The sequence below is a fragment of the Leptonotus elevatus genome, chromosome 12 (genome assembly GCF_054856555.1).
Source record: "Leptonotus elevatus isolate MCC_2025b chromosome 12, RoL_Lele_1.0, whole genome shotgun sequence".
Lineage (NCBI taxonomy): Eukaryota > Metazoa > Chordata > Actinopteri > Syngnathiformes > Syngnathidae > Leptonotus > Leptonotus elevatus.
This window is the reverse complement of record NC_141250.1, coordinates 21,270,126-21,296,131: the sequence shown is the minus strand read 5'-3', so window position 1 is coordinate 21,296,131 and position 26,006 is coordinate 21,270,126. Positions and strand designations below refer to the sequence as shown.

The following is a 26,006-nucleotide window of genomic DNA, read 5'->3' as shown; positions in this document are numbered from 1 at the left end:
TTTTCTTGTTGGATGGCTCTGACGCCACAAGAAACTCATTCCCAGCCATGAGAGACTTTGTCCAAAGAGTCGTAGAGACGCTGAGTTTAGATGACAACAAAGATCGCGTCTCCCTGGTTCAGTACAGCAAAGATGCAGCTGTCCAGTTCTATCTGAACACATACACGACAAAGGGCGAGGTCCTTGACATTGTCAGAGGGTTGAGGCACAGAGGTGGAAGGCCCCTCAACACAGGAGCAGCTCTCCAGTACTTGAGGGATAATGTCTTCACAGCCTCCGCCGGCAGCAGACGCCTTGAAGGAGTCCCACAGTTGCTAATCTTGCTAAGCGGCGGAAGGTCTTTCGACAGTGTGGATGCGCCAGCTTCTGCTCTCAAACAGCTGGGTGTGCTGATCTTTGCCATCGGCACCAGAAGCTCCGATAGCGGAGAGCTGCAGAAGATAGCCCACGACTCCAGATATGCTCTATCTGTTTCTGAATTCACTGACCTCCCAACTGTCCAACAACAGCTTCAGTCGTCCATGGAGTCTGTGGTGATTGAAGTCACCCCAGAAACGCCAACAGTAATTGGTACGTGTATAAGCACAGCACTCATTAGGCATGGCCGTGCTAAACAAGCTTGTGTTGACATTCGTCCATAAGGTGGTAGACTTAGGGTTCTGAATGCGTTTCATGTTTTGTTTACCGCAGCCGACAGACCGGGAAGGGATCTGGTTTTCTTGTTGGATGGCTCTGACGCCACAAGAAACTCATTCCCAGCCATGAGAGACTTTGTCCAAAGAGTCGTAGAGACGCTGAGTTTAGATGACAACAAAGATCGCGTCTCCCTGGTTCAGTACAGCAAAGATGCAGCTGTCCAGTTCTATCTGAACACATACACGACAAAGGGCGAGGTCCTTGACATTGTCAGAGGGTTGAGGCACAGAGGTGGAAGGCCCCTCAACACAGGAGCAGCTCTCCAGTACTTGAGGGATAATGTCTTCACAGCCTCCGCCGGCAGCAGACGCCTTGAAGGAGTCCCACAGTTGCTAATCTTGCTAAGCGGCGGAAGGTCTTTCGACAGTGTGGATGCGCCAGCTTCTGCTCTCAAACAGCTGGGTGTGCTGATCTTTGCCATCGGCACCAGAAGCTCCGATAGCGGAGAGCTGCAGAAGATAGCCCACGACCCCAGATATGCTCTCGTGGTGCCTGAATTCACTGACCTCCCAACTGTCCAACAACAGTTTCAGTCCTCCGTGGAGAATGTGGTGATTGACGTCACCCCAGAAACGCCAACAGTAATTGGTACGTGTATAAGCACAGCACTCAATAGGCATGGCCGGGCTAGCTGATCCTCCTTACTTAACACCACGTAAAGGTTTACAGATCATGTCATGGGTTAGCCTTTAACTTAGGAGGGACTGACATGCAGCAGGCAACTGCATCCAAAAAATATCATGTTCTCGGCGAGTGTGACCGTTTTGCAAAAGTTCTCTTTATCATTTGTCTTCCCGTCTTTTCTCAGCTGAAGCCAAAAAGGATATTGTATTCCTTCTGGATGGTTCAGATGGAACAAGGAATGGCTTCACCGCCATGCGCAATTTTGTTGAGCAAGTGGTGGAGAAACTCAATGTGGGAGTAAACAAAGACCGTGTGTCTGTGGTCCAGTACAGCAGAGATTCAGAGGCTAATTTCTATCTGAACACATACACCACAAGACAAGATGTTGTGAATGCAGTCAGAGGGCTCAGACACAGAGGCGGCAGACCCCTCAACACAGGGGCCGCCCTCCGATACGTCCGGGACAACGTCTTTACAAACTCCTCAGGCAGTAGGCGCGGACGAGGTGTGCCGCAGATCTTGATCCTGCTAAATGGCGGCCGCTCTTTTGACAGCGTTGATGCGCCAGCCTCTGCTCTCAAACAGCAAGGTGTCTTTACAATCAGCATTGGAACACAGAACTCTGACAGCAGCGAGCTGAAAAAGATATCCCATGACGCTAGTCATGCTCTAGCGGTGTCTGAGCTCACTGACCTCCCCACTGTCCAGGAACAGCTCTCCTCGATAATAAGCATTGTACCCAAAGCCACGCCCATGACACCGACAGTGTCTGGTAAGTGAGATCTCAAACCCAAACACATGACAAGTTGACTGTTATTCAAACGTGTAAGAGAGCTTGTGTCGACATTTGGCCATTAGGTAGTAGACTTAGGGTCATAATACGTTTAATGTTCTGTTTACCGCAGCCGACAGACCGGGAAGGGATCTGGTTTTCTTGTTGGATGGCTCTGACGCCACAAGAAACTCATTCCCAGCCATGAGAGACTTTGTCCAAAGAGTCGTAGAGACGCTGAGTTTAGATGACAACAAAGATCGCGTCTCCCTGGTTCAGTACAGCAAAGATGCAGCTGTCCAGTTCTATCTGAACACATACACGACAAAGGGCGAGGTCCTTGACATTGTCAGAGGGTTGAGGCACAGAGGTGGAAGGCCCCTCAACACAGGAGCAGCTCTCCAGTACTTGAGGGATAATGTCTTCACAGCCTCCGCCGGCAGCAGACGCCTTGAAGGAGTCCCACAGTTGCTAATCTTGCTAAGCGGCGGAAGGTCTTTCGACAGTGTGGATGCGCCAGCTTCTGCTCTCAAACAGCTGGGTGTGCTGATCTTTGCCATCGGCACCAGAAGCTCCGATAGCGGAGAGCTGCAGAAGATAGCCCACGACTCCAGATATGCTCTATCTGTTTCTGAATTCACTGACCTCCCAACTGTCCAACAACAGCTTCAGTCGTCCATGGAGTCTGTGGTGATTGACGTCACCCCAGAAACGCCAACAGTAATTGGTACGTGTATAAGCACAGCACTCATTAGGCATGGCCGTGCTAAACAAGCTTGTGTTGACATTCGTCCATAAGGTGGTAGACTTAGGGTTCTGAATGCGTTTCATGTTTTGTTTACCGCAGCCGACAGACCGGGAAGGGATCTGGTTTTCTTGTTGGATGGCTCTGACGCCACAAGAAACTCCTTCCCAGCCATGAGAGACTTTGTCCAAAGAGTCGTAGAGACGCTGAGTTTAGATGACAACAAAGATCGCGTCTCCCTGGTTCAGTACAGCAAAGATGCAGCTGTCCAGTTCTATCTGAACACATACACGACAAAGGGCGAGGTCCTTGACATTGTCAGAGGGTTGAGGCACAGAGGTGGAAGGCCCCTCAACACAGGAGCAGCTCTCCAGTACTTGAGGGATAATGTCTTCACAGCCTCCGCCGGCAGCAGACGCCTTGAAGGAGTCCCACAGTTGCTAATCTTGCTAAGCGGCGGAAGGTCTTTCGACAGTGTGGATGCGCCAGCTTCTGCTCTCAAACAGCTGGGTGTGCTGATCTTTGCCATCGGCACCAGAAGCTCCGATAGCGGAGAGCTGCAGAAGATAGCCCACGACCCCAGATATGCTCTCGTGGTGCCTGAATTCACTGACCTCCCAACTGTCCAACAACAGTTTCAGTCCTCCGTGGAGAATGTGGTGATTGACGTCACCCCAGAAACGCCAACAGTAATTGGTACGTGTATAAGCACAGCACTCAATAGGCATGGCCGGGCTAGCTGATCCTCCTTACTTAACACCACGTAAAGGTTTACAGATCATGTCATGGGTTAGCCTTTAACTTAGGAGGGACTGACATGCAGCAGGCAACTGCATCCAAAAAATATCATGTTCTCGGCGAGTGTGACCGTTTTGCAAAAGTTCTCTTTATCATTTGTCTTCCCGTCTTTTCTCAGCTGAAGCCAAAAAGGATATTGTATTCCTTCTGGATGGTTCAGATGGAACAAGGAATGGCTTCACCGCCATGCGCAATTTTGTTGAGCAAGTGGTGGAGAAACTCAATGTGGGAGTAAACAAAGACCGTGTGTCTGTGGTCCAGTACAGCAGAGATTCAGAGGCTAATTTCTATCTGAACACATACACCACAAGACAAGATGTTGTGAATGCAGTCAGAGGGCTCAGACACAGAGGCGGCAGACCCCTCAACACAGGGGCCGCCCTCCGATACGTCCGGGACAACGTCTTTACAAACTCCTCAGGCAGTAGGCGCGAACGAGGTGTGCCGCAGATCTTGATCCTGCTAAATGGCGGCCGCTCTTTTGACAGCGTTGATGCGCCAGCCTCTGCTCTCAAACAGCAAGGTGTCTTTACAATCAGCATTGGAACACAGAACTCTGACAGCAGCGAGCTGAAAAAGATATCCCATGACGCTAGTCATGCTCTAGCGGTGTCTGAGCTCACTGACCTCCCCAGTGTCCAGGAACAGCTCTCCTCGATAATAAGCATTGTACCCAAAGCCACGCCCATGACACCGACAGTGTCTGGTAAGTGAGATCTCAAACCCAAACACATGACAAGTTGACTGTTATTCAAACGTGTAAGAGAGCTTGTGTCGACATTTGGCCATTAGGTAGTAGACTTAGGGTCATAATACGTTTAATGTTCTGTTTACCGCAGCCGACAGACCGGGAAGGGATCTGGTTTTCTTGTTGGATGGCTCTGACGCCACAAGAAACTCATTCCCAGCCATGAGAGACTTTGTCCAAAGAGTCGTAGAGACGCTGAGTTTAGATGACAACAAAGATCGCGTCTCCCTGGTTCAGTACAGCAAAGATGCAGCTGTCCAGTTCTATCTGAACACATACACGACAAAGGGCGAGGTCCTTGACATTGTCAGAGGGTTGAGGCACAGAGGTGGAAGGCCCCTCAACACAGGAGCAGCTCTCCAGTACTTGAGGGATAATGTCTTCACAGCCTCCGCCGGCAGCAGACGCCTTGAAGGAGTCCCACAGTTGCTAATCTTGCTAAGCGGCGGAAGGTCTTTCGACAGTGTGGATGCGCCAGCTTCTGCTCTCAAACAGCTGGGTGTGCTGATCTTTGCCATCGGCACCAGAAGCTCCGATAGCGGAGAGCTGCAGAAGATAGCCCACGACTCCAGATATGCTCTATCTGTTTCTGAATTCACTGACCTCCCAACTGTCCAACAACAGCTTCAGTCGTCCATGGAGTCTGTGGTGATTGACGTCACCCCAGAAACGCCAACAGTAATTGGTACGTGTATAAGCACAGCACTCATTAGGCATGGCCGTGCTAAACAAGCTTGTGTTGACATTCGTCCATAAGGTGGTAGACTTAGGGTTCTGAATGCATTTCATGTTTTGTTTACCGCAGCCGACAGACCGGGAAGGGATCTGGTTTTCTTGTTGGATGGCTCTGACGCCACAAGAAACTCATTCCCAGCCATGAGAGACTTTGTCCAAAGAGTCGTAGAGACGCTGAGTTTAGATGACAACAAAGATCGCGTCTCCCTTGTTCAGTACAGCAATGATGCAGCTGTCCAGTTCTATCTGAACACATACACGACAAAGGGCGAGGTCTTTGACATTGTCAGAGGGTTGAGGCACAGAGGTGGAAGGCCCCTCAACACAGGAGCAGCTCTCCAGTACTTGAGGGATAATGTCTTCACAGCCTCCGCCGGCAGCAGACGCCTTGAAGGAGTCCCACAGTTGCTAATCTTGCTAAGCGGCGGAAGGTCTTTCGACAGTGTGGATGCGCCAGCTTCTGCTCTCAAACAGCTGGGTGTGCTGATCTTTGCCATCGGCACCAGAAGCTCCGATAGCGGAGAGCTGCAGAAGATAGCCCACGACCCCAGATATGCTCTCGTGGTGCCTGAATTCACTGACCTCCCAACTGTCCAACAACAGTTTCAGTCCTCCGTGGAGAATGTGGTGATTGACGTCACCCCAGAAACGCCAACAGTAATTGGTACGTGTATAAGCACAGCACTCAATAGGCATGGCCGGGCTAGCTGATCCTCCTTACTTAACACCACGTAAAGGTTTACAGATCATGTCATGGGTTAGCCTTTAACTTAGGAGGGACTGACATGCAGTAGGCAACTGCATCCAAAAAATATCATGTTCTCGGCGAGTGTGACCGTTTTGCAAAAGTTCTCTTTATCATTTGTCTTCCCGTCTTTTCTCAGCTGAAGCCAAAAAGGATATTGTATTCCTTCTGGATGGTTCAGATGGAACAAGGAATGGCTTCACCGCCATGCGCAATTTTGTTGAGCAAGTGGTGGAGAAACTCAATGTGGGAGTAAACAAAGACCGTGTGTCTGTGGTCCAGTACAGCAGAGATTCAGAGGCTAATTTCTATCTGAACACATACACCACAAGACAAGATGTTGTGAATGCAGTCAGAGGGCTCAGACACAGAGGCGGCAGACCCCTCAACACAGGGGCCGCCCTCCGATACGTCCGGGACAACGTCTTTACAAACTCCTCAGGCAGTAGGCGCGAACGAGGTGTGCCGCAGATCTTGATCCTGCTAAATGGCGGCCGCTCTTTTGACAGCGTTGATGCGCCAGCCTCTGCTCTCAAACAGCAAGGTGTCTTTACAATCAGCATTGGAACACAGAACTCTGACAGCAGCGAGCTGAAAAAGATATCCCATGACCCTAGACATGCTCTAGCGGTGTCTGAGCTCACTGACCTCCCTAGTGTCCAGGAACAGCTCTCCTCTATAATAAGCATTGTACCCAAAGCCACGCCCATGACACCGACAGTGTCTGGTAAGTGAGATCTCAAACCCAAACACATGACAAGTTGACTGTTATTCAAACGTGTAAGCAAGCTTGTGTCGACATTTGGCCATTAGGTAGTAGACTTAGGGTCATAATACGTTTAATGTTCTGTTTACCGCAGCCGACAGACCGGGAAGGGATCTGGTTTTCTTGTTGGATGGCTCTGACGCCACAAGAAACTCATTCCCAGCCATGAGAGACTTTGTCCAAAGAGTCGTAGAGACGCTGAGTTTAGATGACAACAAAGATCGCGTCTCCCTGGTTCAGTACAGCAAAGATGCAGCTGTCCAGTTCTATCTGAACACATACACGACAAAGGGCGAGGTCCTTGACATTGTCAGACGGTTGAGGCACAGAGGTGGAAGGCCCCTCAACACAGGAGCAGCTCTCCAGTACTTGAGAGATAATGTCTTCACAGCCTCCGCCGGCAGCAGACGCCTTGAAGGAGTCCCACAGTTGCTAATCTTGCTAAGCGGCGGAAGGTCTTTCGACAGTGTGGATGCGCCAGCTTCTGCTCTCAAACAGCTGGGTGTGCTGATCTTTGCCATCGGCACCAGAAGCTCCGATAGCGGAGAGCTGCAGAAGATAGCCCACGACTCCAGATATGCTCTATCTGTTTCTGAATTCACTGACCTCCCAACTGTCCAACAACAGCTTCAGTCGTCCATGGAGTCTGTGGTGATTGACGTCACGCCAGAAACGCCAACAGTAATTGGTACGTGTATAAGCACAGCACTCATTAGGCATGGCCGTGCTAAACAAGCTTGTGTTGACATTCGTCCATAAGGTGGTAGACTTAGGGTTCTGAATGCATTTCATGTTTTGTTTACCGCAGCCGACAGACCGGGAAGGGATCTGGTTTTCTTGTTGGATGGCTCTGACGCCACAAGAAACTCATTCCCAGCCATGAGAGACTTTGTCCAAAGAGTCGTAGAGACGCTGAGTTTAGATGACAACAAAGATCGCGTCTCCCTTGTTCAGTACAGCAATGATGCAGCTGTCCAGTTCTATCTGAACACATACACGACAAAGGGCGAGGTCCTTGACATTGTCAGAGGGTTGAGGCACAGAGGTGGAAGGCCCCTCAACACAGGAGCAGCTCTCCAGTACTTGAGGGATAATGTCTTCACAGCCTCCGCCGGCAGCAGACGCCTTGAAGGAGTCCCACAGTTGCTAATCTTGCTAAGCGGCGGAAGGTCTTTCGACAGTGTGGATGCGCCAGCTTCTGCTCTCAAACAGCTGGGTGTGCTGATCTTTGCCATCGGCACCAGAAGCTCCGATAGCGGAGAGCTGCAGAAGATAGCCCACGACCCCAGATATGCTCTCGTGGTGCCTGAATTCACTGACCTCCCAACTGTCCAACAACAGTTTCAGTCCTCCGTGGAGAATGTGGTGATTGACGTCACCCCAGAAACGCCAACAGTAATTGGTACGTGTATAAGCACAGCACTCAATAGGCATGGCCGGGCTAGCTGATCCTCCTTACTTAACACCACGTAAAGGTTTACAGATCATGTCATGGGTTAGCCTTTAACTTAGGAGGGACTGACATGCAGCAGGCAACTGCATCCAAAAAATATCATGTTCTCGGCGAGTGTGACCGTTTTGCAAAAGTTCTCTTTATCATTTGTCTTCCCGTCTTTTCTCAGCTGAAGCCAAAAAGGATATTGTATTCCTTCTGGATGGTTCAAATGGAACAAGGAATGGCTTCACCGCCATGCGCAATTTTGTTGAGCAAGTGGTGGAGAAACTCAATGTGGGAGTAAACAAAGACCGTGTGTCTGTGGTCCAGTACAGCAGAGATTCAGAGGCTAATTTCTATCTGAACACATACACCACAAGACAAGATGTTGTGAATGCAGTCAGAGGGCTCAGACACAGAGGCGGCAGACCCCTCAACACAGGGGCCGCCCTCCGATACGTCCGGGACAACGTCTTTACAAACTCCTCAGGCAGTAGGCGCGGACGAGGTGTGCCGCAGATCTTGATCCTGCTAAATGGCGGCCGCTCTTTTGACAGCGTTGATGCGCCAGCCTCTGCTCTCAAACAGCAAGGTGTCTTTACAATCAGCATTGGAACACAGAATTCTGACAGCAGCGAGCTGAAAAAGATATCCCATGACCCTAGACATACTCTAGCGGTGTCTGAGCTCACTGACCTCCCCAGTGTCCAGGAACAGCTCTCCTCTATAATAAGCATTGTACCCAAAGCCACGCCCATGACACCGACAGTGTCTGGTAAGTGAGATCTCAAACCCAAACACATGACAAGTTGACTGTTATTCAAACGTGTAAGCAAGCTTGTGTCGACATTTGGCCATTAGGTAGTACTTAGGGTCATAATACGTTTAATGTTCTGTTTACCGCAGCCGACAGACCGGGAAGGGATCTGGTTTTCTTGTTGGATGGCTCTGACGCCACAAGAAACTCATTCCCAGCCATGAGAGACTTTGTCCAAAGAGTCGTAGAGACGCTGAGTTTAGATGACAACAAAGATCGCGTCTCCCTTGTTCAGTACAGCAAAGATGCAGCTGTCCAGTTCTATCTGAACACATACACGACAAAGGGCGAGGTCCTTGACATTGTCAGACGGTTGAGGCACAGAGGTGGAAGGCCCCTCAACACAGGAGCAGCTCTCCAGTACTTGAGGGATAATGTCTTCACAGCCTCCGCCGGCAGCAGACGCCTTGAAGGAGTCCCACAGTTGCTAATCTTGCTAAGCGGCGGAAGGTCTTTCGACAGTGTGGATGCGCCAGCTTCTGCTCTCAAACAGCTGGGTGTGCTGATCTTTGCCATCGGCACCAGAAGCTCCGATAGCGGAGAGCTGCAGAAGATAGCCCACGACTCCAGATATGCTCTATCTGTTTCTGAATTCACTGACCTCCCAACTGTCCAACAACAGCTTCAGTCGTCCATGGAGTCTGTGGTGATTGACGTCACCCCAGAAACGCCAACAGTAATTGGTACGTGTATAAGCACAGCACTCATTAGGCATGGCCGTGCTAAACAAGCTTGTGTTGACATTCGTCCATAAGGTGGTAGACTTAGGGTTCTGAATGCGTTTCATGTTTTGTTTACCGCAGCCGACAGACCGGGAAGGGATCTGGTTTTCTTGTTGGATGGCTCTGACGCCACAAGAAACTCATTCCCAGCCATGAGAGACTTTGTCCAAAGAGTCGTAGAGACGCTGAGTTTAGATGACAACAAAGATCGCGTCTCCCTTGTTCAGTACAGCAATGATGCAGCTGTCCAGTTCTATCTGAACACATACACGACAAAGGGCGAAGTCCTTGACATTGTCAGAGGGTTGAGGCACAGAGGTGGAAGGCCCCTCAACACAGGAGCAGCTCTCCAGTACTTGAGGGATAATGTCTTCACAGCCTCCGCCGGCAGCAGACGCCTTGAAGGAGTCCCACAGTTGCTAATCTTGCTAAGCGGCGGAAGGTCTTTCGACAGTGTGGATGCGCCAGCTTCTGCTCTCAAACAGCTGGGTGTGCTGATCTTTGCCATCGGCACCAGAAGCTCCGATAGCGGAGAGCTGCAGAAGATAGCCCACGACCCCAGATATGCTCTCGTGGTGCCTGAATTCACTGACCTCCCAACTGTCCAACAACAGTTTCAGTCCTCCGTGGAGAATGTGGTGATTGACGTCACCCCAGAAACACCAACAGTAATTGGTACGTGTATAAGCACAGCACTCAATAGGCATGGCCGGGCTAGCTGATCCTCCTTACTTAACACCACGTAAAGGTTTACAGATCATGTCATGGGTTAGCCTTTAACTTAGGAGGGACTGACATGCAGCAGGCAACTGCATCCAAAAAATATGATGTTCTCGGCGAGTGTGACCGTTTTGCAAAAGTTCTTTTTATCATTTGTCTTCCCGTCTTTTCTCAGCTGAAGCCAAAAAGGATATTGTATTCCTTCTGGATGGTTCAGATGGAACAAGGAATGGCTTCACCGCCATGCGCAATTTTGTTGAGCAAGTGGTGGAGAAACTCAATGTGGGAGTAAACAAAGACCGTGTGTCTGTGGTCCAGTACAGCAGAGATTCAGAGGCTAATTTCTATCTGAACACATACACCACAAGACAAGATGTTGTGAATGCAGTCAGAGGGCTCAGACACAGAGGCGGCAGACCCCTCAACACAGGGGCCGCCCTCCGATACGTCCGGGACAACATCTTTACAAACTCCTCAGGCAGTAGGCGCGAACGAGGTGTGCCGCAGATCTTGATCCTGCTAAATGGCGGCCGCTCTTTTGACAGCGTTGATGCGCCAGCCTCTGCTCTCAAACAGCAAGGTGTCTTTACAATCAGCATTGGAACACAGAACTCTGACAGCAGCGAGCTGAAAAAGATATCCCATGACCCTAGACATGCTCTAGCGGTGTCTGAGCTCACTGACCTCCCCAGTGTCCAGGAACAGCTCTCCTCTATAATAAGCATTGTACCCAAAGCCACGCCCATGACACCGACAGTGTCTGGTAAGTGAGATCTCAAACCCAAACACATGACAAGTTGACTGTTATTCAAACGTGTAAGCAAGCTTGTGTCGACATTTGGCCATTAGGTAGTAGACTTAGGGTCATAATAAGTTTAATGTTCTGTTTACCGCAGCCGACAGACCGGGAAGGGATCTGGTTTTCTTGTTGGATGGCTCTGACGCCACAAGAAACTCATTCCCAGCCATGAGAGACTTTGTCCAAAGAGTCGTAGAGAGGCTGAGTTTAGATGACAACAAAGATCGCGTCTCCCTGGTTCAGTACAGCAAAGATGCAGCTGTCCAGTTCTATCTGAACACATACACGACAAAGGGCGAGGTCCTTGACATTGTCAGAGGGTTGAGGCACAGAGGTGGAAGGCCCCTCAACACAGGAGCAGCTCTCCAGTACTTGAGGGATAATGTCTTCACAGCCTCCGCCGGCAGCAGACGCCTTGAAGGAGTCCCACAGTTGCTAATCTTGCTAAGCGGCGGAAGGTCTTTCGACAGTGTGGATGCGCCAGCTTCTGCTCTCAAACAGCTGGGTGTGCTGATCTTTGCCATCGGCACCAGAAGCTCCGATAGCGGAGAGCTGCAGAAGATAGCCCACGACTCCAGATATGCTCTATCTGTTTCTGAATTCACTGACCTCCCAACTGTCCAACAACAGCTTCAGTCGTCCATGGAGTCTGTGGTGATTGACGTCACCCCAGAAACGCCAACAGTAATTGGTACGTGTATAAGCACAGCACTCATTAGGCATGGCCGTGCTAAACAAGCTTGTGTTGACATTCGTCCATAAGGTGGTAGACTTAGGGTTCTGAATGCATTTCATGTTTTGTTTACCGCAGCCGACAGACCGGGAAGGGATCTGGTTTTCTTGTTGGATGGCTCTGACGCCACAAGAAACTCATTCCCAGCCATGAGAGACTTTGTCCAAAGAGTCGTAGAGACGCTGAGTTTAGATGACAACAAAGATCGCGTCTCCCTTGTTCAGTACAGCAATGATGCAGCTGTCCAGTTCTATCTGAACACATACACGACAAAGGGCGAGGTCTTTGACATTGTCAGAGGGTTGAGGCACAGAGGTGGAAGGCCCCTCAACACAGGAGCAGCTCTCCAGTACTTGAGGGATAATGTCTTCACAGCCTCCGCCGGCAGCAGACGCCTTGAAGGAGTCCCACAGTTGCTAATCTTGCTAAGCGGCGGAAGGTCTTTCGACAGTGTGGATGCGCCAGCTTCTGCTCTCAAACAGCTGGGTGTGCTGATCTTTGCCATCGGCACCAGAAGCTCCGATAGCGGAGAGCTGCAGAAGATAGCCCACGACCCCAGATATGCTCTCGTGGTGCCTGAATTCACTGACCTCCCAACTGTCCAACAACAGTTTCAGTCCTCCGTGGAGAATGTGGTGATTGACGTCACCCCAGAAACGCCAACAGTAATTGGTACGTGTATAAGCACAGCACTCAATAGGCATGGCCGGGCTAGCTGATCCTCCTTACTTAACACCACGTAAAGGTTTACAGATCATGTCATGGGTTAGCCTTTAACTTAGGAGGGACTGACATGCAGTAGGCAACTGCATCCAAAAAATATCATGTTCTCGGCGAGTGTGACCGTTTTGCAAAAGTTCTCTTTATCATTTGTCTTCCCGTCTTTTCTCAGCTGAAGCCAAAAAGGATATTGTATTCCTTCTGGATGGTTCAGATGGAACAAGGAATGGCTTCACCGCCATGCGCAATTTTGTTGAGCAAGTGGTGGAGAAACTCAATGTGGGAGTAAACAAAGACCGTGTGTCTGTGGTCCAGTACAGCAGAGATTCAGAGGCTAATTTCTATCTGAACACATACACCACAAGACAAGATGTTGTGAATGCAGTCAGAGGGCTCAGACACAGAGGCGGCAGACCCCTCAACACAGGGGCCGCCCTCCGATACGTCCGGGACAACGTCTTTACAAACTCCTCAGGCAGTAGGCGCGAACGAGGTGTGCCGCAGATCTTGATCCTGCTAAATGGCGGCCGCTCTTTTGACAGCGTTGATGCGCCAGCCTCTGCTCTCAAACAGCAAGGTGTCTTTACAATCAGCATTGGAACACAGAACTCTGACAGCAGCGAGCTGAAAAAGATATCCCATGACCCTAGACATGCTCTAGCGGTGTCTGAGCTCACTGACCTCCCTAGTGTCCAGGAACAGCTCTCCTCTATAATAAGCATTGTACCCAAAGCCACGCCCATGACACCGACAGTGTCTGGTAAGTGAGATCTCAAACCCAAACACATGACAAGTTGACTGTTATTCAAACGTGTAAGCAAGCTTGTGTCGACATTTGGCCATTAGGTAGTAGACTTAGGGTCATAATACGTTTAATGTTCTGTTTACCGCAGCCGACAGACCGGGAAGGGATCTGGTTTTCTTGTTGGATGGCTCTGACGCCACAAGAAACTCATTCCCAGCCATGAGAGACTTTGTCCAAAGAGTCGTAGAGACGCTGAGTTTAGATGACAACAAAGATCGCGTCTCCCTGGTTCAGTACAGCAAAGATGCAGCTGTCCAGTTCTATCTGAACACATACACGACAAAGGGCGAGGTCCTTGACATTGTCAGACGGTTGAGGCACAGAGGTGGAAGGCCCCTCAACACAGGAGCAGCTCTCCAGTACTTGAGAGATAATGTCTTCACAGCCTCCGCCGGCAGCAGACGCCTTGAAGGAGTCCCACAGTTGCTAATCTTGCTAAGCGGCGGAAGGTCTTTCGACAGTGTGGATGCGCCAGCTTCTGCTCTCAAACAGCTGGGTGTGCTGATCTTTGCCATCGGCACCAGAAGCTCCGATAGCGGAGAGCTGCAGAAGATAGCCCACGACTCCAGATATGCTCTATCTGTTTCTGAATTCACTGACCTCCCAACTGTCCAACAACAGCTTCAGTCGTCCATGGAGTCTGTGGTGATTGACGTCACGCCAGAAACGCCAACAGTAATTGGTACGTGTATAAGCACAGCACTCATTAGGCATGGCCGTGCTAAACAAGCTTGTGTTGACATTCGTCCATAAGGTGGTAGACTTAGGGTTCTGAATGCATTTCATGTTTTGTTTACCGCAGCCGACAGACCGGGAAGGGATCTGGTTTTCTTGTTGGATGGCTCTGACGCCACAAGAAACTCATTCCCAGCCATGAGAGACTTTGTCCAAAGAGTCGTAGAGACGCTGAGTTTAGATGACAACAAAGATCGCGTCTCCCTTGTTCAGTACAGCAATGATGCAGCTGTCCAGTTCTATCTGAACACATACACGACAAAGGGCGAGGTCCTTGACATTGTCAGAGGGTTGAGGCACAGAGGTGGAAGGCCCCTCAACACAGGAGCAGCTCTCCAGTACTTGAGGGATAATGTCTTCACAGCCTCCGCCGGCAGCAGACGCCTTGAAGGAGTCCCACAGTTGCTAATCTTGCTAAGCGGCGGAAGGTCTTTCGACAGTGTGGATGCGCCAGCTTCTGCTCTCAAACAGCTGGGTGTGCTGATCTTTGCCATCGGCACCAGAAGCTCCGATAGCGGAGAGCTGCAGAAGATAGCCCACGACCCCAGATATGCTCTCGTGGTGCCTGAATTCACTGACCTCCCAACTGTCCAACAACAGTTTCAGTCCTCCGTGGAGAATGTGGTGATTGACGTCACCCCAGAAACGCCAACAGTAATTGGTACGTGTATAAGCACAGCACTCAATAGGCATGGCCGGGCTAGCTGATCCTCCTTACTTAACACCACGTAAAGGTTTACAGATCATGTCATGGGTTAGCCTTTAACTTAGGAGGGACTGACATGCAGCAGGCAACTGCATCCAAAAAATATCATGTTCTCGGCGAGTGTGACCGTTTTGCAAAAGTTCTCTTTATCATTTGTCTTCCCGTCTTTTCTCAGCTGAAGCCAAAAAGGATATTGTATTCCTTCTGGATGGTTCAAATGGAACAAGGAATGGCTTCACCGCCATGCGCAATTTTGTTGAGCAAGTGGTGGAGAAACTCAATGTGGGAGTAAACAAAGACCGTGTGTCTGTGGTCCAGTACAGCAGAGATTCAGAGGCTAATTTCTATCTGAACACATACACCACAAGACAAGATGTTGTGAATGCAGTCAGAGGGCTCAGACACAGAGGCGGCAGACCCCTCAACACAGGGGCCGCCCTCCGATACGTCCGGGACAACGTCTTTACAAACTCCTCAGGCAGTAGGCGCGGACGAGGTGTGCCGCAGATCTTGATCCTGCTAAATGGCGGCCGCTCTTTTGACAGCGTTGATGCGCCAGCCTCTGCTCTCAAACAGCAAGGTGTCTTTACAATCAGCATTGGAACACAGAATTCTGACAGCAGCGAGCTGAAAAAGATATCCCATGACCCTAGACATACTCTAGCGGTGTCTGAGCTCACTGACCTCCCCAGTGTCCAGGAACAGCTCTCCTCTATAATAAGCATTGTACCCAAAGCCACGCCCATGACACCGACAGTGTCTGGTAAGTGAGATCTCAAACCCAAACACATGACAAGTTGACTGTTATTCAAACGTGTAAGCAAGCTTGTGTCGACATTTGGCCATTAGGTAGTACTTAGGGTCATAATACGTTTAATGTTCTGTTTACCGCAGCCGACAGACCGGGAAGGGATCTGGTTTTCTTGTTGGATGGCTCTGACGCCACAAGAAACTCATTCCCAGCCATGAGAGACTTTGTCCAAAGAGTCGTAGAGACGCTGAGTTTAGATGACAACAAAGATCGCGTCTCCCTTGTTCAGTACAGCAAAGATGCAGCTGTCCAGTTCTATCTGAACACATACACGACAAAGGGCGAGGTCCTTGACATTGTCAGACGGTTGAGGCACAGAGGTGGAAGGCCCCTCAACACAGGAGCAGCTCTCCAGTACTTGAGGGATAATGTCTTCACAGCCTCCGCCGGCAGCAGACGCCTTGATGGAGTCCCACAGTTGCTAATCTTGCTAAGCGGCGGAAGGTCTTTCGACAGTGTGGATGCGCCAGCTTCTGCTCTCAAACAGCTGGGTGTGCTGATCTTTGCCATCGGCACCAGAAGCTCCGATAGCGGAGAGCTGCAGAAGATAGCCCACGACTCCAGATATGCTCTATCTGTTTCTGAATTCACTGACCTCCCAACTGTCCAACAACAGCTTCAGTCGTCCATGGAGTCTGTGGTGATTGACGTCACCCCAGAAACGCCAACAGTAATTGGTACGTGTATAAGCACAGCACTCATTAGGCATGGCCGTGCTAAACAAGCTTGTGTTGACATTCGTCCATAAGGTGGTAGACTTAGGGTTCTGAATGCGTTTCATGTTTTGTTTACCGCAGCCGACAGACCGGGAAGGGATCTGGTTTTCTTGTTGGATGGCTCTGACGCCACAAGAAACTCATTCCCAGCCATGAGAGACTTTGTCCAAAGAGTCGTAGAGACGCTGAGTTTAGATGACAACAAAGATCGCGTCTCCCTTGTTCAGTACAGCAATGATGCAGCTGTCCAGTTCTATCTGAACACATACACGACAAAGGGCGAAGTCCTTGACATTGTCAGAGGGTTGAGGCACAGAGGTGGAAGGCCCCTCAACACAGGAGCAGCTCTCCAGTACTTGAGGGATAATGTCTTCACAGCCTCCGCCGGCAGCAGACGCCTTGAAGGAGTCCCACAGTTGCTAATCTTGCTAAGCGGCGGAAGGTCTTTCGACAGTGTGGATGCGCCAGCTTCTGCTCTCAAACAGCTGGGTGTGCTGATCTTTGCCATCGGCACCAGAAGCTCCGATAGCGGAGAGCTGCAGAAGATAGCCCACGACCCCAGATATGCTCTCGTGGTGCCTGAATTCACTGACCTCCCAACTGTCCAACAACAGTTTCAGTCCTCCGTGGAGAATGTGGTGATTGACGTCACCCCAGAAACACCAACAGTAATTGGTACGTGTATAAGCACAGCACTCAATAGGCATGGCCGGGCTAGCTGATCCTCCTTACTTAACACCACGTAAAGGTTTACAGATCATGTCATGGGTTAGCCTTTAACTTAGGAGGGACTGACATGCAGCAGGCAACTGCATCCAAAAAATATGATGTTCTCGGCGAGTGTGACCGTTTTGCAAAAGTTCTTTTTATCATTTGTCTTCCCGTCTTTTCTCAGCTGAAGCCAAAAAGGATATTGTATTCCTTCTGGATGGTTCAGATGGAACAAGGAATGGCTTCACCGCCATGCGCAATTTTGTTGAGCAAGTGGTGGAGAAACTCAATGTGGGAGTAAACAAAGACCGTGTGTCTGTGGTCCAGTACAGCAGAGATTCAGAGGCTAATTTCTATCTGAACACATACACCACAAGACAAGATGTTGTGAATGCAGTCAGAGGGCTCAGACACAGAGGCGGCAGACCCCTCAACACAGGGGCCGCCCTCCGATACGTCCGGGACAACATCTTTACAAACTCCTCAGGCAGTAGGCGCGAACGAGGTGTGCCGCAGATCTTGATCCTGCTAAATGGCGGCCGCTCTTTTGACAGCGTTGATGCGCCAGCCTCTGCTCTCAAACAGCAAGGTGTCTTTACAATCAGCATTGGAACACAGAACTCTGACAGCAGCGAGCTGAAAAAGATATCCCATGACCCTAGACATGCTCTAGCGGTGTCTGAGCTCACTGACCTCCCCAGTGTCCAGGAACAGCTCTCCTCTATAATAAGCATTGTACCCAAAGCCACGCCCATGACACCGACAGTGTCTGGTAAGTGAGATCTCAAACCCAAACACATGACAAGTTGACTGTTATTCAAACGTGTAAGCAAGCTTGTGTCGACATTTGGCCATTAGGTAGTAGACTTAGGGTCATAATAAGTTTAATGTTCTGTTTACCGCAGCCGACAGACCGGGAAGGGATCTGGTTTTCTTGTTGGATGGCTCTGACGCCACAAGAAACTCATTCCCAGCCATGAGAGACTTTGTCCAAAGAGTCGTAGAGAGGCTGAGTTTAGATGACAACAAAGATCGCGTCTCCCTGGTTCAGTACAGCAAAGATGCAGCTGTCCAGTTCTATCTGAACACATACACGACAAAGGGCGAGGTCCTTGACATTGTCAGACGGTTGAGGCACAGAGGTGGAAGGCCCCTCAACACAGGAGCAGCTCTCCAGTACTTGAGGGATAATGTCTTCACAGCCTCCGCCGGCAGCAGACGCCTTGAAGGAGTCCCACAGTTGCTAATCTTGCTAAGCGGCGGAAGGTCTTTCGACAGTGTGGATGCGCCAGCTTCTGCTCTCAAACAGCTGGGTGTGCTGATCTTTGCCATCGGCACCAGAAGCTCCGATAGCGGAGAGCTGCAGAAGATAGCCCACGACTCCAGATATGCTCTATCTGTTTCTGAATTCACTGACCTCCCAACTGTCCAACAACAGCTTCAGTCGTCCATGGAGTCTGTGGTGATTGACGTCACCCCAGAAACGCCAACAGTAATTGGTACGTGTATAAGCACAGCACTCATTAGGCATGGCCGTGCTAAACAAGCTTGTGTTGACATTCGTCCATAAGGTGGTAGACTTAGGGTTCTGAATGCGTTTCATGTTTTGTTTACCGCAGCCGACAGACCGGGAAGGGATCTGGTTTTCTTGTTGGATGGCTCTGACGCCACAAGAAACTCATTCCCAGCCATGAGAGACTTTGTCCAAAGAGTCGTAGAGACGCTGAGTTTAGATGACAACAAAGATCGCGTCTCCCTTGTTCAGTACAGCAATGATGCAGCTGTCCAGTTCTATCTGAACACATACACGACAAAGGGCGAAGTCCTTGACATTGTCAGAGGGTTGAGGCACAGAGGTGGAAGGCCCCTCAACACAGGAGCAGCTCTCCAGTACTTGAGGGATAATGTCTTCACAGCCTCCGCCGGCAGCAGACGCCTTGAAGGAGTCCCACAGTTGCTAATCTTGCTAAGCGGCGGAAGGTCTTTCGACAGTGTGGATGCGCCAGCTTCTGCTCTCAAACAGCTGGGTGTGCTGATCTTTGCCATCGGCACCAGAAGCTCCGATAGCGGAGAGCTGCAGAAGATAGCCCACGACCCCAGATATGCTCTCGTGGTGCCTGAATTCACTGACCTCCCAACTGTCCAACAACAGTTTCAGTCCTCCGTGGAGAATGTGGTGATTGACGTCACCCCAGAAACACCAACAGTAATTGGTACGTGTATAAGCACAGCACTCAATAGGCATGGCCGGGCTAGCTGATCCTCCTTACTTAACACCACGTAAAGGTTTACAGATCATGTCATGGGTTAGCCTTTAACTTAGGAGGGACTGACATGCAGCAGGCAACTGCATCCAAAAAATATGATGTTCTCGGCGAGTGTGACCGTTTTGCAAAAGTTCTTTTTATCATTTGTCTTCCCGTCTTTTCTCAGCTGAAGCCAAAAAGGATATTGTATTCCTTCTGGATGGTTCAGATGGAACAAGGAATGGCTTCACCGCCATGCGCAATTTTGTTGAGCAAGTGGTGGAGAAACTCAATGTGGGAGTAAACAAAGACCGTGTGTCTGTGGTCCAGTACAGCAGAGATTCAGAGGCTAATTTCTATCTGAACACATACACCACAAGACAAGATGTTGTGAATGCAGTCAGAGGGCTCAGACACAGAGGCGGCAGACCCCTCAACACAGGGGCCGCCCTCCGATACGTCCGGGACAACATCTTTACAAACTCCTCAGGCAGTAGGCGCGAACGAGGTGTGCCGCAGATCTTGATCCTGCTAAATGGCGGCCGCTCTTTTGACAGCGTTGATGCGCCAGCCTCTGCTCTCAAACAGCAAGGTGTCTTTACAATCAGCATTGGAACACAGAACTCTGACAGCAGCGAGCTGAAAAAGATATCCCATGACCCTAGACATGCTCTAGCGGTGTCTGAGCTCACTGACCTCCCCAGTGTCCAGGAACAGCTCTCCTCTATAATAAGCATTGTACCCAAAGCCACGCCCATGACACCGACAGTGTCTGGTAAGTGAGATCTCAAACCCAAACACATGACAAGTTGACTGTTATTCAAACGTGTAAGCAAGCTTGTGTCGACATTTGGCCATTAGATGGTAGACTTAGGGTTCTTAATGCGTTTCACGTTTTGTTTACCGCAGCCGACAGACCGGGAAGGGATCTGGTTTTCTTGTTGGATGGCTCTGACGCCACAAGAAACTCATTCCCAGCCATGAGAGACTTTGTCCAAAGAGTCGTAGAGACGCTGAGTTTAGATGACAACAAAGATCGCGTCTCCCTGGTTCAGTACAGCAAAGATGCAGCTGTCCAGTTCTATCTGAACACATACACGACAAAGGGCGAGGTCCTTGACATTGTCAGAGGGTTGAGGCACAGAGGTGGAAGGCCCCTCAACACAGGAGCAGCTCTCCAGTACTTGAGGGATAATGTCTTCACAGCCTCCGCCGGCAGCAGACGCCTTGAAGGAGTCCCACAGTTGCTAATCTTGCTAAGCGGCGGAAGGTCTTTCGACAGTGTGGATGCGCCAGCTTCTGCTCTCAAACAGCTGGGTGTGCTGATCTTTGCCATCGGCACCAGAAGCTCCGATAGCGGAGAGCTGCAGAAGATAGCCCACGACTCCAGATATGCTCTATCTGTTTCTGAATTCACTGACCTCCCAACTGTCCAACAACAGCTTCAGTCGTCCATGGAGTCTGTGGTGATTGACGTCACCCCAGAAACGCCAACAGTAATTGGTACGTGTATAAGCACAGCACTCATTAGGATGGCCGTGCTAAACAAGCTTGTGTTGACATTCGTCCATTAGATGGTAGACTTAGGGTTCTTAATGCGCTTCACGTTTTGTTTACCGCAGCCGACAGACCGGGAAGGGATCTGGTTTTCTTGTTGGATGGCTCTGACGCCACAAGAAACTCATTCCCAGCCATGAGAGACTTTGTCCAAAGAGTCGTAGAGACGCTGAGTTTAGATGACAACAAAGATCGCGTCTCCCTGGTTCAGTACAGCAAAGATGCAGCTGTCCAGTTCTATCTGAACACATACACGACAAAGGGCGAGGTCCTTGACATTGTCAGAGGATTGAGGCATAGGGGTGGAAGACCCCTCAACACCGGTGCAGCTCTCCAGTACTTGAGGGATAATGTCTTTACAGCATCTGCCGGCAGCAGGCGTCTGCAAGGTGTTCCACAACTATTGATCCTGCTAAGTGGTGGGAGGTCTTTTGACAGTGTTGAGGCGCCTGCTTCTGCTCTGAAACGGTTGGGTGTGCTCATCTTTGCCATCGGAACCAGAAGCTCAGATAGCAGAGACTTGCAAAAGATAGCCCACGATCCCAGATATGTTGTTTCTGTGCCTGAATTCACAGACCTTTCCTCTGTAATGAACAGGGTGCTAAGTGCTGTGTCCATGACACCAACAATTTCTGGTAAGCAAGATCCCCCAGCAGTCTGCAGCTCATATATAAGCGAATATACGAAACTAAACAAAATAAAATATAAACAATCTGTCTCTTCTTGAATTTATGTTAGAAGAAATATTTTGACAGTAATTACATTTTTTCTCTCCCCAAACCTTCTTTCCTGTTATAATTAAGGTCATAATTTACCTTGGTCTTTTCAAAGAATCTGAGTCTTGAAAATTTTCTTATATGTTCTAATAGGAGCTTCCTTTTCGTTTACGTTCCATGTGAATTGTTATGCCTCTCTATTAGATGTAGAATAAACAATTGTTGATTGTTCACACACATTGATTTAGTCACCTGAAGTTATTCATTATACTTTAATGTTGTATATTTCACCCTAATGATAGTCTCCCGACCTTTAGTTACCACAACCAACCAAATACCAAACAACTGTATTTTATATATCTCCCCAACTATTGTGTGTTTAATTTCTGTTTGGGCAGTAATGGAATAGCTAATGGTATAGTGAAAGCATTATCCCAAATGCTTGTACCTATCCTTTTTATTTTAGTCAGAAAATATGTAACTAACATATGATTTTCCTCTTTCCTTAGCCGAGTCACAAGGTCAACGGAGGGACATCATCTTCGTCGTCGACGGATCTGATGGCGTTGGAAGGGATTTCCCTATCATCCAGGAGTTCATCCGTAGGATTGTGGATAATCTGAAAGTGGGCGAAAATAAGATCAGAATCGGTGTGGTCCAGTTTGGCGATTATGCGCATGCTGACATGTATCTGAACACACATACAACCAAAGAAGATGTCTTGAAAGCTGTTAGGGGATTAAGGCAGCGGGGAGGAAGACAGCGTAACCTGGGTCAAGCTTTACAATTTGTTAATGATGATATGCTGACAGCTGCGCGAGGTAGCAGAAAACAAGAGGGTGTACCTCAGTTTTTGGTTGTCGTCTCCAGTGGGTCTCCAACAGATGACATCAATCGTCCAGCAACCACGCTCAAGCGATCAAGAGTTATTCCATTCAGCATTGGAACCAGGGATGTGAAGCCTACGGATCTGCAAATCGTGTCCTACGTACCTAACTTTGCTTACACTGTAGATGATCTCCCAAGCTTGGATACAGTCCAAGGAAACGTTATCAATAGGCTTACTGAATTATCCGAAGATGACATCGCCAGACTCACTCCACGATTCTCAGTCATTGAAGGTAGCTATATATTTTTCTGCATTCATGTGAAATTGTTGTCATGCTGTTTTGTTATGCATAGCAGTGAACCTCCATTATTCGCGGGTGATAGGGACCAGGCCAGTCCGTTAATAGCGAAAATCCACAGTAAACTGTCATTGATATGCATTGGAATTTTTTTTCCATTCAAACCCACAAAAAATCTTCAAAAAACGCTTTTAACCATTCACTATATTAGGGGTCTCTAACTCACGTCAGTGCGGCCCCCACGTTATTTGCCATGTCATTGACTTGGGCATTTATTTATTTTTGAATCACTTATGGGCTACCATAGCTCAGGCTCATGACAGCTTTCAGCTAAATTTAATTATGAAGTGAAAGGAAAAGCTATACTGTCACCCAGTCCCAGCTGTGTCCTCTTCAAAACCTGCCGTGAAGAGAAAGGGGGGGGGTTAGCAAAAAAAAATGAAAAATCTGCAAATCCGCAGGTACTGAAGGGTGAGCATGGGGGATTCAACTGTATGTCATTATTTAGCTCGTGTTGCAAAATTGTACACCACTTAAACCTTGTTTCTTTGGATTTTTTTTATACAGAAATTGTACCAAGCACAGGTGGAGAAAAGAGGGATGTCGTGTTTCTCATCGACGGCTCGAGTACAGCACGGAATGACTTTCCTTCCATTCGTGAAATGATTAGAAGAGTTGTGGAGAAGCTTGATGTTGGACTGGATAAAGTCAGAATTTCGGTTGTACAGTATAGCGATGACGCCAAGGTAGAGTTTCTCCTCAATGAATATTCCACCAAAAACGAAGTACGCCAGGCTGTAACGCAACTTCGGAGCAGAGGAGGAAATCGTCTCAACACAGGTCGTGCTCTTGAGTGGGTCTCTCGAAACATCTACCAGAGGTCCGCGGGAAGCCGCATCGAAGACGGAGTGCCTCAGTTTTTGATTGTAGTTACTGGTGGAACCTCTACAGACGATGTTACCATTCCAGCAGACCAACTTAAGAGGAGCCATGTTGCACCTATCGCCATAGGTTCAAGGAATTCAGACCCGGACGAGCTGAGGAAAATTTCCTTGAAGCCTGAACTTGCATACACAGTTGAAAGTTTCCAGCAGCTACCAGACGTGGAGCAGCAGCTCATTGATTCAGTCAGAACAATATCCGCCACTGAAATCATCGAAAGCTATCGTCCTCCAGATGTGTTGTTAGGTAAGATGTCAATGATTAATGGACTTTGCTCGATTAAATAACCAAAATCCCTCTTTTTGTTATTCCTTTTTGCAGATGCGTTAGATGTTGGGCGAAAGGACATCATTTTCCTCATTGATGGCTCAGACAACACAGGTGTCACTGGTATCGCTCACATTCGTGACTTTATCTTGAACCTTGTCCGCCAACTCGACGTACAACCTGACCAAGTGCGCATAGCCCTTGTCCAGTACGCGGACCGAGTCAAACCAGAGTTCTCGCTCAATTCACATAACAACAAGCCAGACGTTATCACGGCCGTTAGAAAACTCCGTCAAATGGGCGGCCGCTCCTCCAACCTGGCTGATGCAATTGAATATGTCATCCAAAATGAGTTGAAGCCCTCTGCCGGTGTTCGTCCAGTGGAAGCCTCCCAGCATCTTGTAGTTCTCACAGGTGGACGTTCCCCACAAGATGTGTCTCTCTATGGGCCTTTGCTAAAAGGATCTAAGGTCAACTGTATTGGTATTGGAGCAAGTGGAGCAGACACAAGGCAACTCACCCAAATTGCTAAGTCACCAGCAGATGTCCTTCAGGTTCCTACGTTCCCTAGCCTGCCAGCAATCAACGAAAGATTCGTTGCAAGACTAAGGGGGACCCTCCCTGTTGACCCCACCCCAGAGGAGATTCCCAGTGAGTGTTACGGAAACTAACACAGCATTAGCGTATGTTATAACTTATAGAATAACTAATGAAACCTTTTCCCTTCTCTGTCATATCTCGTCCCAGCACAAGGCCTGCCTGCAGCCAAGAAGGCTGATATCGTGTTTTTGGTGGATGGCTCCATAAACCTGAGCAGAGATCATTTCAATAAAGTGATGATGTTTGTCGCCGAACTAATAGATCTGTTCTACAGTGACAGAGACAACCTGAGGATTGGATTGGCGCATTATGGCACCGATGTGTCAGATCTGTTCTACCTCAACACCTATAATAACAAACCAGACATTGTTAGTGCGGTCGAGCGTGCAGATTATAAAGGGGGACGCAGAGCCAACACGGGGGCAGCCATTCGACACGTTCAAAATGTTCACTTTTCTAAAGAAAAGGGCAGTAGGAAAGATGAAGGCACGCCTCAGATCCTCATGGTCATCACAGGAGGGCCGTCCTCTGATGACAGCAAATCAGCGGTACTCGGCTTAAAAAAGAGCGGTGTGAGAGTCTTTGCCGTTGGAGTGGGCGACACGGTGAATGAGTTAGAGACCCTCGCCAGTGACTCCACCACCGTGGCCAGAGCCAGAACCATCCAGGAGCTCTCCGAGCTCAATGAACAAATCCTGGGGACGTTAGACGACGAAGTGAAGGGCAAGCTGTGTGTTGGGGTGCAGGAAGCACCCAAAGGTAAGAAATGCTACAGCATTATTTTGTTATAATGATAAATAGCTTGATAGAAAAACAGAGATGGGCAGATATACGGTAAAACCATGAAAAAGGATTGTTATAAATGCATACTTCTGTGACCGTGATAGAGCTAATAATATAATAATTAATAGTACAATATACATGTAGAAACAACCAAAGTATAAATCAATACACAAAAAAAAAGCATTGAGGAATGATGGGCCGGCACTGACGCACTTCTGTTAATATGTACAACATTATTGTACAGTGTCCAAAAGTATTAATCTAATACAGCAGATAGTTGTTGGATAAATGAATAGTGAACGATAATAACGGACTAAATAGTTGGTGTTGTCTTTTCTAGCCTGCAACATCGAGGTGTTAGTGGGCTTCGACGTTTCTGCCCAAAATATCTTCAGCGCCCAAACCAACCTTCTGAGCAAGATGGCTGCCATTCTGCAGAGGATCGCCAAAATGGCGACCATCAGCTGTTCGTCGGGGCAGATTCCCTCCATTCAAATCGGCATGCTCGCCATCGACTCCACCGGGCAGCCGGTCCAGGTGGACTTCTCCGACAATGCCGACAGGCTCTTGGAAGCCTTTAGAGGCCTTCGCACTCGCGGCCCCTTTGTTCTCAATGGCAAAACCATCTCGGCTTACACCGAGAGATTTAGAACCAGACAAGATGATACTGTCAAGGTGGGTTGACGAGACACACGTGCCTTGGTCAGTC

The 26,006-nt window shown here is 49.1% G+C and overlaps 4 protein-coding genes across 7 annotated transcripts in view; 3 read left to right on the top strand and 1 right to left on the bottom strand.

Moving 5' to 3' along the window:
- Positions 1-26,006, bottom strand: part of mlphb (melanophilin b) — a 110,968-nt gene that overhangs the window by 72,783 nt on the left and 12,179 nt on the right. For 2 of the 4 annotated variants that reach the window (XM_086090455.1, XM_086090459.1), the window contains one exon: positions 22,065-23,105. The exons of the other annotated variants lie outside the window; for them this stretch is intronic. The gene's annotated coding sequence lies outside the window, so the exon portion shown is untranslated. The remainder of the gene's footprint in view (positions 1-22,064; positions 23,106-26,006) is intronic. 4 annotated transcript variants of the gene reach the window in all.
- On the top strand, positions 33-3,580 carry LOC147165007 (collagen alpha-3(VI) chain-like). The gene is made up of 6 exons (XM_086091307.1): positions 33-576; positions 691-1,312; positions 1,470-2,092; positions 2,127-2,132; positions 2,226-2,831; positions 2,940-3,580. Exons 1-6 carry the CDS (start codon positions 48-50, stop codon positions 3,578-3,580), a joined length of 3,027 nt encoding a protein of 1,008 aa, XP_085947433.1. The 5' UTR covers positions 33-47.
- LOC147165006 (collagen alpha-3(VI) chain-like) lies at positions 3,705-4,372 on the top strand (the record flags this gene model as incomplete). The annotated part of the gene is made up of 1 exon (XM_086091306.1): positions 3,705-4,372. A coding segment is annotated over one exon (645 nt), but the record flags the coding sequence as incomplete, so codon positions are not given.
- The window catches only part of LOC147165004 (uncharacterized), a 39,830-nt gene continuing 18,369 nt past the window's right edge, over positions 4,546-26,006 (top strand). Inside the window, exons 1-29 of the mRNA XM_086091305.1 lie at positions 4,546-5,074; positions 5,189-5,782; positions 6,003-6,553; positions 6,690-7,321; positions 7,445-8,031; positions 8,252-8,839; positions 8,971-9,576; positions 9,685-10,278; positions 10,499-11,090; positions 11,236-11,819; positions 11,934-12,527; positions 12,748-13,335; positions 13,469-14,066; positions 14,190-14,776; positions 14,997-15,584; positions 15,716-16,321; positions 16,430-17,023; positions 17,244-17,831; positions 17,965-18,562; positions 18,686-19,272; positions 19,493-20,080; positions 20,115-20,120; positions 20,215-20,820; positions 20,928-21,497; positions 22,088-22,699; positions 23,273-23,893; positions 23,969-24,565; positions 24,662-25,273; positions 25,638-25,972. Coding sequence (XP_085947431.1) covers positions 4,546-5,074; positions 5,189-5,782; positions 6,003-6,553; positions 6,690-7,321; positions 7,445-8,031; positions 8,252-8,839; positions 8,971-9,576; positions 9,685-10,278; positions 10,499-11,090; positions 11,236-11,819; positions 11,934-12,527; positions 12,748-13,335; positions 13,469-14,066; positions 14,190-14,776; positions 14,997-15,584; positions 15,716-16,321; positions 16,430-17,023; positions 17,244-17,831; positions 17,965-18,562; positions 18,686-19,272; positions 19,493-20,080; positions 20,115-20,120; positions 20,215-20,820; positions 20,928-21,497; positions 22,088-22,699; positions 23,273-23,893; positions 23,969-24,565; positions 24,662-25,273; positions 25,638-25,972 — 16,332 coding nt within the window. The remainder of the gene's footprint in view (positions 5,075-5,188; positions 5,783-6,002; positions 6,554-6,689; positions 7,322-7,444; positions 8,032-8,251; positions 8,840-8,970; positions 9,577-9,684; positions 10,279-10,498; positions 11,091-11,235; positions 11,820-11,933; positions 12,528-12,747; positions 13,336-13,468; positions 14,067-14,189; positions 14,777-14,996; positions 15,585-15,715; positions 16,322-16,429; positions 17,024-17,243; positions 17,832-17,964; positions 18,563-18,685; positions 19,273-19,492; positions 20,081-20,114; positions 20,121-20,214; positions 20,821-20,927; positions 21,498-22,087; positions 22,700-23,272; positions 23,894-23,968; positions 24,566-24,661; positions 25,274-25,637; positions 25,973-26,006) is intronic.

Excerpts from the sequence above, each read along its gene's own strand:
- LOC147165007 (XM_086091307.1), top strand. The coding sequence starts at position 48 with ATGAGAGACTTTGTCCAAAGAGTCGTAGAGACGCTGAGTTTAGATGAC. Across the intron at positions 577-690 it reads GCCAACAGTAATTGGTACGT|CCGACAGACCGGGAAGGGAT; the intron begins GTATAAGCACAG and ends TGTTTACCGCAG. Across the intron at positions 2,832-2,939 it reads AGTAATTGGTACGTGTATAA|CCGACAGACCGGGAAGGGAT; the intron begins GCACAGCACTCA and ends TGTTTACCGCAG.